General features: G+C 38.9%; 2 protein-coding genes across 3 annotated transcripts in view; both read left to right on the top strand.

The window, feature by feature from the left end:
* Positions 1-2167, top strand: part of LOC121386648 — a 22562-nt gene extending 20395 nt beyond the window's left edge. For both annotated transcript variants that reach the window (XM_041517625.1, XM_041517624.1), the window contains exon 6: positions 795-2167. In XM_041517625.1, coding sequence (XP_041373559.1) covers positions 803-1657 — 855 coding nt within the window. In that variant the 5' untranslated portion in view covers positions 795-802 and the 3' untranslated portion in view covers positions 1658-2167. The remainder of the gene's footprint in view (positions 1-794) is intronic.
* Positions 2168-4933: 2766 nt separating this feature from the next.
* LOC121386781 lies at positions 4934-11257 on the top strand. Its single transcript, XM_041517796.1, has 5 exons — positions 4934-5212; positions 6529-6652; positions 7382-7570; positions 9275-9442; positions 9912-11257. Exons 1-5 carry the CDS (start codon positions 5054-5056, stop codon positions 10781-10783), a joined length of 1512 nt encoding a protein of 503 aa, XP_041373730.1. The 5' UTR covers positions 4934-5053; the 3' UTR covers positions 10784-11257.
* The last annotated feature ends 963 nt before the right edge of the window (positions 11258-12220 follow it).

The raw sequence follows: 12220 nt of genomic DNA, 5'->3' as shown, positions 1-12220 counted from the left end.
TGAGTTAGTTTTTAGTAGTTAGTTATAGAGACGTTGGTGTGGTGGTATTACACCTACCCGTTGAGTCGTTACAACTCGCTACGAACCCAGTACCTACCATCCTTACGTCATATGGCTTAACCACGACACCACCGAGGCGCGTTTTATGTTATCACACTATTCGACTTAAAACAACCGACACTAAACCCACACCGACCAAAGAATGGTATTGTTCTGTGACGTACACGTTAATTGTTTACAAGAGAGAGTATTTTTGTTTGTTTACCGGCTTCGGTGGCGTCGTGGTTAGGCCATTGGTCAATAGGCTGGTAGGTACTGGGTTCGGATCCTAGTCGAGGCATGGGATTTGTAATCCAGATACCGACTCCAAACCCTGAGTGAGTGCTCCGCAAGGCTCAATGGGTAGGTGTAAACCATTTGCACCGACAAGTGATCCATAAAAGGTTCAACAAAGGCCATGGTTTGTACTGTCCTGCCTGTGGTAAGCGCAAATAAAAGATCCCTTGCTGCTAATCGGAAAGAGTAGCCCATGAAGTGGCGGCAGCGGGTTTCCTCTCAAAATGTGTGGTCCTTAACCATGTGTCTGACGCTATATAACCGTAAATAAAATGTGTTGAGTGCGTCATTACATAAAACATTTCTTTTTGTTTGTTTCTGCTTATTTTTTTAGAACACATAATATTCGTAGATTAAAACAAAAAAAATTACTGGTGTGTTTGCAACATAAGCGTCCTTGTTTTGTTTTGTTTGTTTGTAAGAGCACTGCGCATTTCGTAATGAAATATTTATTTCAGATATTGCCATGTACAACCAGGCCGATATAGACGAATCGAAATCGGAGAATGTGTACGAGCTGCTTGAACCGGAGAGATTTTTCAAGATGACAGGAGAATACTCGACATTGCAAGTCGCAGCAGAAGAAACCCATTCACGTGCCAAGACGACTGGCGCAAGGAAGACAACTCAATCAGCGAGTTGTCCACCACAGAAAGATCGTGTACCGGTATTACCACCCAGAACTATTGCCCGGAGAAAAGTTCCACCAGTCCCGCGTATACCCTCACCAGACTATAACCGAACAGAACAAATACAGCAGCCAGGCGAAACCAGCATCACAGGGGAGACAACCCAGTCCACGAATCGCCCTAAACAGCGAGGTAGCCAATTCATTTTACCACACAAAAGTAATCTGGAAGGTTTCATGTTTAGACCTAAGCAACCGCGTCCACTTCCCTCCCCGGTTCCACAAAATGATGATGGTCATCGTGGTAGCAAAGCCACCCCACCGCTTCCCGAACGTGACCCAGTTCAGCAGCCCGAGCGTGCGTCTCCAGAGAAAGCTTGCAACAGAAGTGTGAATGCGTACGTCAATGCCATAGAAAGAGCTGTGGTAGCTCCGTACGTAGCCAGTATGTCAAGTCAAGATGTCATGGGTACAGAGGAGAAAAAGGCCCAGGAGTTAACTATAGGTGAACTGGGAATCAAGATGAAGCGTCTGCGGCTAGACAGACACGTGGATTCGTTCAGGAAAGAAGGAATCGACGGATACCTGCTCTGTAAGTTGACCAAAAATATCCTGGCCAAGGAATTCAGCTTCACAGAACTGGAGATCATAAAGTTGATGGCGTTCATTGAAACTGGGCATATCCCGCAGTGAAAAAGAATCTGCTACAAATGGAATGACTGATAGTGAAATAATGTAGTGTTTAATACGACCTCAAACCGAAATAGCGCATGATACAAAACGGAAATCAAAATGTGAAATCTGTATGGTACAAAACGAAATCCGAAAGTGAAATATGTGTGGTACAAAACAAAAACCACAAAGTGGCATGGTGCATGGCTCACAACAAAATTTACAGTTATCAAGTACATGATAGAAAACGAAAATCCCACCATTGAATATTATGTATTTTAAAACGACAACACTATTGTGGAATAGCGCACGACACAAAACGAAAATCGAACAGTGAAAGAGAACATGGTTCAAAGTGGGTTGAAAATTAACATGACAACCATGGTCGCCAGCAGGGCCAGTTGAAGAAACATCTTACTGGCCCATCTCAAATTCAACTAGACCTCCAATTATCACATTTTAATTTAACTGCACAGCCAAAATCAAAACTAGAGTAATAATCATATGCTCACTGTATATAGTCTGTTTGCTTCAAAAGGAAACCGATGAATTGACATGTGACTTCATGATGAATAAATTTATAATTTACATAAAAACATGTACTTATTTTTTATTACAGTACTATTTTGACGGTTATGTCATATAAGCCTTGATATCACTTTAGATCTGGTCTAGTCCGGCAGACAAACGCCATAGTCTGTTCTTATTTCATGGAAATCGCTTAAACGTAAAACAATATGGATAACGACAATCGATTAACTGACCTTTGGAATAAGCCCTGTAGTAATGGACAATTTTGATTTTGTCCCATAATAATGTAAGCTAATTAAATATGATTCCTTTTCAACATAACATTGAATAACAATGATCAAATAGTAGTTCTACTAGATAATTATGATGTATCCAGTCCAGTACAATAAGCCTACGACTTCCAGATTTAAAAATACACGCAGTACCTTCAATACGTTGTCAGCTCTATTCCTAGAAAGACCCGGCCGAAAGCCACAGAAGCCGAGTCTGACGCTGTATAAATATATAGAGCATGCTCTATGTCTTCTTCAGCTGCCAGATCTGTAGTTCAACTGGTACTATACTCGCCAGTCCCTAAAATCGATTGTCACCCAACGGACTACCTTTGTAAAATTCGTAGCGTTAATTTTCACGGGTTGAAACTAAGGTATGTCCCTTTAATTAATGTCCTAGGTATATGTTATATTGCATTCTGTTATTGTGTGCATACGGTGAGGATATAATAAAATATGTGTCTGTCTGTCTGTAACGTGTCTGGTGTTTGTTTTAAAAAGGAAGTTAAAGTGTGTTTTGTTTTACGACACCACAAGAACGCATTGATTTATTAATGATGGGCTATTGGATGTCAGACATTTGGTAATTTGTACATTATTATTATTTAGAGAGGAAACCCGCTAAAGTTAGTATTAGTAGCGAGGTATATTTTATGTGTACCATCCCTCTTACAGGATACCAGATATCAGGGCCGTAACTAGCGGGGGTGGGTGGGGCAAGGGTGGCAGTTGCCCCCCTCCCCCGAAAAAAATCCGGAAAGCATTCTAGAAACTTAAAGAAAATTATCTTCTTAACTCTTTGAGGAGTTTTAGACTATTAACTACTCAGTTGCCCCCCCCCCCCCCCAACAAAACATCCTAGCTACGGCCCTGCATACCACGGTCTTTGATATACCAGTCGTGGTGCACTGGTTAGAACGAAAAATAGTCCTGTGGGCCCACTGGAATAGGACCGCGCATCAAGGTGAAACTTAAATAAATTATATGTCTATTTGTCTGTCGCGTATCTAGTGTTTTGGTGCGCTATTATATATCCAGGAAGTTAACAATCTGATTGCAATACTTAAAAAGGAAAAAAATGCTCAATCAACGGGTTTCTACCCCCCCCCCCCTCAAAAAAGACACCCCCCCCCCCCCCCCCCCCCCCCCCCCCACGAAAAACAACCGCTCAAAACAACACCCTCTGCTCACGCTTCTGTTTTGACCTTGTTCGTAATATAACATGGTAGTCAAGTGTGTTGTTTATATATATATATAATCGCCTCATTCAGCGCAGACGTACCTGGTGGTTTGGTGTGCTATTTTAAACAACCAGGAAGTTAACGATCTCGACACCCCTCAACCGACCACTGTCGTGTACAACAATAACAAAACAACACTGTGGGCAGTACGGTAAGCACAAGTATATTACTACTATATGAAAGTTCCTGTTTTGCTTAAACCTAATATATGTGGTAACATCATTTAGAAAATACAGACATTACAGTTATGATAAATGCGGGTGTTATCGCTAAGAAAGGTAATTTTGTTTGTCGCTTCGTACAACGTACACTCAACACAATTAATTAAGGGACATATTTTCGGTTTTCTTATTATATACATTTATTTTCAATTTATTTCATACAAAATACGAAAAACCGGCATTACTGTATCCATAGTTTCCGCACATAATGTGTTTACATTTACTGCCGAGGAGAAATGGGGATTTTTTTTTTTTTCGTGTTTTGTTTTGTTGTTGCTGTTTTTGCAACAAACACTGTCATTTATCACCAATAGCAGGATTGGTTGTATTGACTGCTCTATCAAAGTTGGGTACACCTTGGCCAGTTTTCCAAAGCAAACAAAACTGTCGCTGCTGTGGCTCGGGTGTAATATTTATTTTATAGGTGAAAATGACTCTAGATGAAAGTTATAAACGGTCGATTCGAAATTTCACACGACCAACAGGTCGATAGGTAATGTGTCGTAAATACACACGACCAATAGATCGTTAAGTAATGTGTCGTAAATACACACGACCAATAGGTCGTTAAGTAATGTGTCGTAAATACACACGACCAATAGATCGTTAAGTAATGTGTCGTAAATACACACGACCAACAGGTCGATAAGTAATGTGTCGTAAATACACACGACCAATAGGTCGTTAAGTAATGTGTCGTAAATACACACGACCAATAGGTCATTAAGTAATGTGTCGTAAATACACAGTTTTTCTTATATCTGATGGCATGTGATGCTTTGTTATTTTGTTCATTTATAAGTTATAACATATTATTATTATTATTATTATTGTTATTATTATTATTGTTGTTGTTATTAGTATTAGTGTTATTATTAGTATTAGTACTGTTGTTATTATTACTAGTCGTAGTAGCATTAGTATTGTTAGTAGTAGTAGTAGTCGTAGTCGTAGTCGCAGTCGTAGTAGTCGTCGTAGTCGTCGTCGTAGTCGTCGTCGTCGTAGTCGTAGTATTGTTATTATTAGTATTATTAGTTGGGTTTGTTTTTTTTTTTTTTTTTTTTTTCATTGTTTGTGTTGTTGTTGTTGGTACATTCTACCACTGCTAGAATATGTACCTTTAACCAAATATCCTGCCTAATTGCTTCCCAGATGTCATCCCGCATACCGAACGTGTGGTTCCACGACGACGGGTCTAACTTGACTATGAGGGAGTTCTACGAACAACACCAGAACAATCTGCCCAGGTTGGCTATCGTCACTCAGGGCTTTGACGGAGGCGTCGAGTTAGACACTTTCGGGATTGGACAGGTGAGGAGTGTTGAATGATAACGGAAGTGTTCAACCAGTTCAACCATTGCTTTTTAATTAGGAAAAACTACTTTACAAAATACATCCCAAGATGGACGACCGTGTACCCCAGTAATACTAGTGCGCATGCATGAATAGTAATTGCATTAAACTACTGAAGTTCAGTGTGTTACAGTGTGCGTTCAACGACACGAGAAACTAGCGAGCGCTATGATATTTGTTAAAACATCAATATCGTAAGTAAAATAATCTTCAGAGCATATACAATGAATATGTTGGGAAGTATGTTCACCGCCTTACATAACACTATATATATATTAGTGATTTCCCTAGAAATTAGGGCAAGGCATGGTAGACCAAAAACTTTAGGAGCATTTTCACCATTTTCGGGGCACTTGTTTTTCATTAAAAATACAACAAAAATAAATAAATAAATAAACAATGTAATTTGTGTGCTTGTTTTAATAAATGAATGGTAAAAGATATAAAAGGCATATTTTATTAATTAATAATACCTTTTTGGGTGTTTTATAAAGGCAATTTTAGAAAAAAACTTTTACTGAAAAAGGCTTGTTTAATCTCAGGGCAGCATGGCGTTGATTGAGGTAAGATGGTGCTAGACTATACACACACACACACACACTTCACAAGAATGAATGTCAGAGTCGTATGATAGTACAGTCTGAGAACATGATGGTACAATGTGTATAATAATTAATATGATGATAATAAAGTTGGACACAATATAATTATATTGCATGGTGTATGATGATGATGATGCAGATGATGATGATGATAATAATGATGTCGATGATGATTATGACGAAATATTACAAATTATAAGATTATTGTTTTCAATCAAATCAGACAATATGTTTGACGTGTGTCTGGGAAGGAAAACGTGAGGGAGGCGATGATGGAAAGGAAAATAATGAATGAATGTTTAACGACACCCCAGCACGAAAAACACATCGGCTATTGGGTGTCAAACTATGGTAATGACAACAAATAATGTGATGATAAACATCAATCCAAAAATTCAAGATTTAAATAAAAACAGTGTAAAGAACTGTGCAAAAATACAAATATCACAGATAGATACTGACTTTTACTCAAAGTTTCAATTTGTGCTGTATTGGCCATTCTCAAAGGGAATGTTACACCCCTGCACCACGGTGAGGTTACAGCACGCGCAGGGGGGGGGGGGGGGGAGGAGGAAACGAGACGGGCAATTGTTTTCATATGTTTATTCTACACATTTCTACATGTCGTGAATAACACAATATGATATGTATTTATTTATTTTAAATCAACAGGTCATGAGAATCCATTGCGCTTGTAAACAAAAACGAGCGGTGACCATAGATGGCGCTGGGCGGAATATAACGATTCCACTGGACTATCCGTTAAAGTTCCGAGTCTACACACGAAAGAAGAAAGGTTCCTCTTATTTTATTAAGTTTTTAGAGGCTTTTTTTTAATACTGATTTCAATTCCATCTTATCTATATATATATATATATATCTGTGTGTGTGTGTGTGTGTGTGTGTGTGTGTGTGTGTGTGTGTGTGTGTGTGTGTGTGTATACATCTTTAGAGGATAGAGGATTTGTCACGAGTATTTTGCAATGTGGAAATTATGTGAACCGATTAACTAGACGAAGTTGATATTTTACATATTAAAAACACGAGAGAGAGAGAGAGAGAGAGAGAGAGAGAGAGAGAGAGAGAGAGAGAGAGAGAGAGAGAGAGAGAGAGACGGGGGATGGAGTGGGATGGATACATATACAGACATAACACGTAGTAGCATTCTACGTCATTGAGGGCGGGACGTAGCCCAGTGGTACAGCGATCGTTTGACACGCGGTGGGTCTGGGATCGATCTCCGTCGGTGGTCCCATTGGGCTATTTCTCATTCCAGCCAGTGCACCACGACTGGTATATCAAATGCCCTGTCTGTGGGATGGTGCATATAAAGGATCCCTTGCTGCTAATCGAAATGTGTAGCCTATCGAGTGGCGACAGCGGGTTTCCTCTCTCATTATCTGTGTTGTATATAACCATATGTTTGACGCCATATAACTGTAAATAAAATGTATTGAGTACGTCGTTAAATAAAACATTTTTTTTCATTCTACATCATTGATTAAGAATATTTACTTTAAAGCAGATGTTCGTGGCCAGAATTTGGGTGAGATCGTGAGGACCCATGCACTACCCGTACAGTTGGAGTTTGCTTGTTCAGAGAACTACAGGTTCGACGTTGGTAACACGCAGGCCAGTGTTAAGTCATTTGGAAAACTGACGGTTTCGAAAGTTTACGATGAAACATACCTCATTGCCAACACTATTCAAGAAGGTTTGTTATTCCTGTTGCTGTGTGGGACAATTCATTGTTTCGGTTGTCTCCCCTGTTATTGAAAATGTATATATGAATTTATTATTATTATTATTAACAATTATTAATTATTATTGTTGCCTTGTAGAACGAAATTCCTGCATCTCACAAGGGAAATCGATCTATTTCGCGTTTAGTTGGTATTAGGTACATACTCTCTAGCAAAATTAATATATCAAACGCTGTGGTACGTGCTGTCCTGTCTGTAGGAAGGTGCATATAAAAGCTAATTTTCTGTTAATAAAAAATATATAGCGGGCTTCCTCCTAAGGCTACATGTCACAATTAACAAACCTTTGACATCCAATAGACAATAGTGCGTTTCTCAAATTGCATGCCCTCCTTCCGTTTCGAAATTTAATACAACTGTATATTCAGACTTCTCAGGCGATCCTTTCATTCGAGTCAGCCGATATATAGATATGTTACGAATATGTAGCATGTATAGATTAAAGGGACATTCCCGAGTTTACTGCATTGTAAGATGTTTCCGACTAATAAAATATTTCTACGATTAAACTTAGATATTAAATATATTTTCTTGTTTAGAATATCAGTGTCTGTATATTCAATGTGTTTCTGGTCGTCTTAATATTTGTAAGAAGCCAAAACAGAATTTATTCTTCAAATAATTTCGTACGTACGAAAAAAACCCAATATTTTAGGAAATAAGATGAAATTTAACCTAGTACAAATATTAGAACGATTAAAAACGTGTTTAATATACAGCCACTGATATTTTATGTAGAATCATATATTTGATGTGTAATTACAATCGCTAAAATGTATATGGTGATCAGGAATGACCCTTTAACGAGCAGACTCAACTTACAGGTTACTGCATATTCATGTCGGTGACATTACAAATCATACGTTTGATATTCAGTGTATGTTAAATTTTCTTGCTAGCACGATCATAAAAAACAGAAAAGAAACTTGGACCATAGACAGTTCGTGGAAAACCGGTTTTCTGCATCACATTGGAAACACTCACCATTTCGAAAGTGCCGTGTGTGTTCAGTATGTTCACTAATGTACAGTAAAATGAAATGTATACAACAGTTTTATTTTAGATACCCCTCTCCCCCCAGTAAGAATGCCACACATAGCTTGTAGCTTGCTAACAATTGTTTACAGTGTAATTTGTGAATTGCGATGTTTTTGCCTGTCCCCCTCCTCTCTCTCTCTCTCTCTCTCTCTCTCTCTCTCTCTCTCTCTCTCTCTCTCTCTCTCTCTCTCTCTCTCTCTCTCTCTCTCATGAGATTAGAGGTTATCTGAGACTATGCTGTGCAATCAGTCGTCCGATATTGTAGTTCAGTTTGTTTACAATCTGTTTTTACGGTGGTTCTAACAGCATTGTTTAGTTCATTTCCACACTTACTATATCCCTTGCCAGACAAAAATCACATGGATAACATTGTTAATATCATACCGAAGACAAGTCAAAATAGTTCAAATTGAGAGTAGGGTGGGGGTGGGGACACAGGTCACGTTGACACATAATATTAAAATATAACTTTTGTATACAAGTGCATATACATATAAAACGCCACATTATGCTTCAACTGAAATAATTACTTACAATGAACAGCGGTCTTTGCGATCCAATCAAATAATTTTATTATACCAGTTACAAACATGCGTTTCGTCCTCTTCTTCGTGTAGGAGTACTCGAGTTGCACACTATACTGGTTCCACTGTACCTACAGAAAGTGTTGGTGTCCACGGTGGTCGGGATAAAGGATCAGACTTACGAACAGTTTCGAGACTTCGTCTGTGGCATCGAGGATGCTGCGAGGCAAATGATATACGACAGGAAGACTGGCAACGAAAGTGAGTATTGCTAACTTACTTACGAGCCTTATCGTCATTTTATTTCATTAATTTAATTTCTACTTATTTTTGTGATTATATCCAATTAAGATCCAAGCATGCTGTCCTGGGTACACACCTCATATATCCGGGCTGTCTGTCCAGGACAGTGAGTTAGTTGTTAGTGAGAGAGTAGTCGGTACCTTATACCTACCCAGTGAGTCGTTACAACTCGCTCTGGGTGGGAGCCGGAAACGGGCTGCGAACCCAGTACCTTCCAACCTTACGTCATATGGCTTAACCACGACACCACCGAGGCGGGTTTTATGTTATCACATTATTCGACTTGAGACACCAAACCCCCGTTTACACCACGTAATATTCGTAGATTTCAAAAACAAACAATTACTGGTGTAGTAGCAACATAAACATCCTTGTTTTGTTTGTTTGTAAGAGCACTGCACATTTCGTAATGAAATCTTTATTTCAGATATTGCCATGTACAAACAGGCCGATATTGACGAATCGAAATCGGAGAATGTGTACGAGCTGCTTGAACCGGAGAGATTTTTCAAGATGACGGGAGAGTACTCCACATTGCAAGTAGCAGCAGAAGAAACCCATCCACATGCCAAGACGACTGGCGCAAGGAAGACAACTCCATCAGGGAGTTGTCCACCACAGAAAGATCGTGTACCTGGACTACCACCCAGAACTATTGTCCAGAGACCAATACCACCCGCCCCGCGTGTACCCTCACCAGACTATGACCGCACAGATGAAAGTCAGCAGCCAGGCGAAACCAGCATTACAGGGGAGACAACCCAGTCTACGAATCGCCCAACACTGCAAGATAGCCAATTCCGTTTACCACACAAACGTAATCTGGAAGGTTTCATGTTTAGATCCCAGGAACCGCGTCCACTTCCGTCCCCGTTTCCGCAAAATGATGATGGTCTTCGTGCTAGCAAAGCCTCCCCACCGCTTCCCGAACGTGACCCAGTTCAGCAACCCGAGCGTGCGTCTCCAGAGAAAGCTTGCAACAGAAGTGTGAATGCGTACGTCAATGCCATAGAAAGAGCTGTGGTAGCTCCGTACGTAGCCAGTATGTCAAGACAGAGTGCTGTGGGTGCCGTGGTTACAGCAGAGAAAAAGGCCCACGAGTTAACGATAGGTGAACTGGCAGTCAAGATGAAGAGTCTGAGGTTAGACAGACACGTGGATTCGTTCAGGAAAGAAGGAATCGACGGATACCTGCTCTGTAAGTTGACCAATAACGTCCTGGCCAAGGAATTCAGCTTCACAGAACTGGAGACCATAAAGCTGATGGCGTTCATTGAAACTGGACATATCCCGCAGTGAAAAGGAATCTGCTACAAATGGAATGACTGATAGTGAAATAATGTAGTGTTTAATACGACCTCACACCGAAATAGTGCACGATATAAAACGGAAATCAAAAAGTGAAATCTGTATGGTACAAAACGAAATCCGAAAGTGAAATATGTGTGGTACAAAACAAAAACCACAAAGTGACATGGTGCATGGCTCACAACGAAATTTACAGTTATCAAGTACATAATAGAAAACGAAAATCCCACCATTGAATATTATGTATTTTAAAACGACATTGTGGAATAGCGCACGACACAAAATGAAAATCAACAGTGAAAGAGGACATAGCTAAAAGTGGGTTGAAAATTAACATTAGTGATTTCTTTAGAAATTTGGCACGGCATGGTATACTAAACACTTTGGGGGCATTTTCACCATTTTCGGGGCACTTGTATTTCATTAAAAATAGACAAAAATTAATTGAAATAAACATTAATGTAATTTATGTGTTTGCTTTAATAAATGAATGGCAAAAGATATAAAAGGTATTTTAATTAATTCATTAATAATACCTTTTTTGGTGTTTTATAAAGGCAATTTTAGAATTAATTACTGAAAAAGGCTTGTTTAATCTCAGGGCAGCATGGTGCTGATTAAGGCAAGATGGTGCTAGACTACTGAGGCATGGTGCCGCTCCATGCACTAACAAGCTAGGGAAAACACTAAACATGATAACCATGGTCGCCAGCAGGGCCAGTTAAAGAAAACTCTTACTGTCCCTTCTCAAATTCACTTATCACATTTTAAAGGGACAATCCTGAGTTTGCTGCATTGAAAGATGTTTCTGACTAATAAAATATTTCTAGAATTAAACTTGCATATTAAATATATTTTCTTGTTTAGAATATCAGTGCCTGTGCATTCAGTGTGTTTCTGGTCATCTTAATATTTGAAAGGAATCCAAACTGGATTCTGTTTTCTGCTTTTGGAAATAAAATGGAATTTAACCTAGTGAAAATATTAGAACGACCAGAAACACGTTTAATATACAGCCACTAATATTTTATCCAGAAAGATGTATTTGATATGTAATTACAATCGTCAAAAAGGCTCTGTTAGTCGATAACACCTTAAAAGTTCCAGCAAACTCAGGAATGTCCCTTTAATTTAACAGCACAGCCAAAATCAAAATTAGAATAATAACCATATGCTCACTGTATATAGCCTGCTTCTAAAGGAAACCGATGAATTGGCATGTGACTTCATAATGTATAAATTTATAATTTATATAAAAACATGTGCTTAAGTTTTAAACTCATACCAACTCAAATAGCATTAAAGGTACATTCCTGAGTTTGCTGCACTTTTTAAAGATGTTATCGACTAACGGATACATTTTAACGATTGCAATTACATATCAAATATATTTTTCTGCATAACATATTAGTGGCTGTATATTAAACG

This window comes from Gigantopelta aegis, chromosome 12, assembly GCF_016097555.1.
Source record: "Gigantopelta aegis isolate Gae_Host chromosome 12, Gae_host_genome, whole genome shotgun sequence".
NCBI classification, from domain to species: domain Eukaryota; kingdom Metazoa; phylum Mollusca; class Gastropoda; order Neomphalida; family Peltospiridae; genus Gigantopelta; species Gigantopelta aegis.
Note: the sequence above shows the minus strand (reverse complement) of the source record. Positions and strands in the feature narration are given on the sequence as shown.

Coding starts and splice junctions, on each gene's coding strand:
- LOC121386781 (XM_041517796.1), top strand. CDS start 5,054: ATGTCATCCCGCATACCGAACGTGTGGTTCCACGACGACGGGTCTAAC. Junction 7,571..9,274: donor TGCCAACACTATTCAAGAAG/GTTTGTTATTCC, acceptor TTCTTCGTGTAG/GAGTACTCGAGTTGCACACT. Junction 9,443..9,911: donor CAGGAAGACTGGCAACGAAA/GTGAGTATTGCT, acceptor TCTTTATTTCAG/ATATTGCCATGTACAAACAG.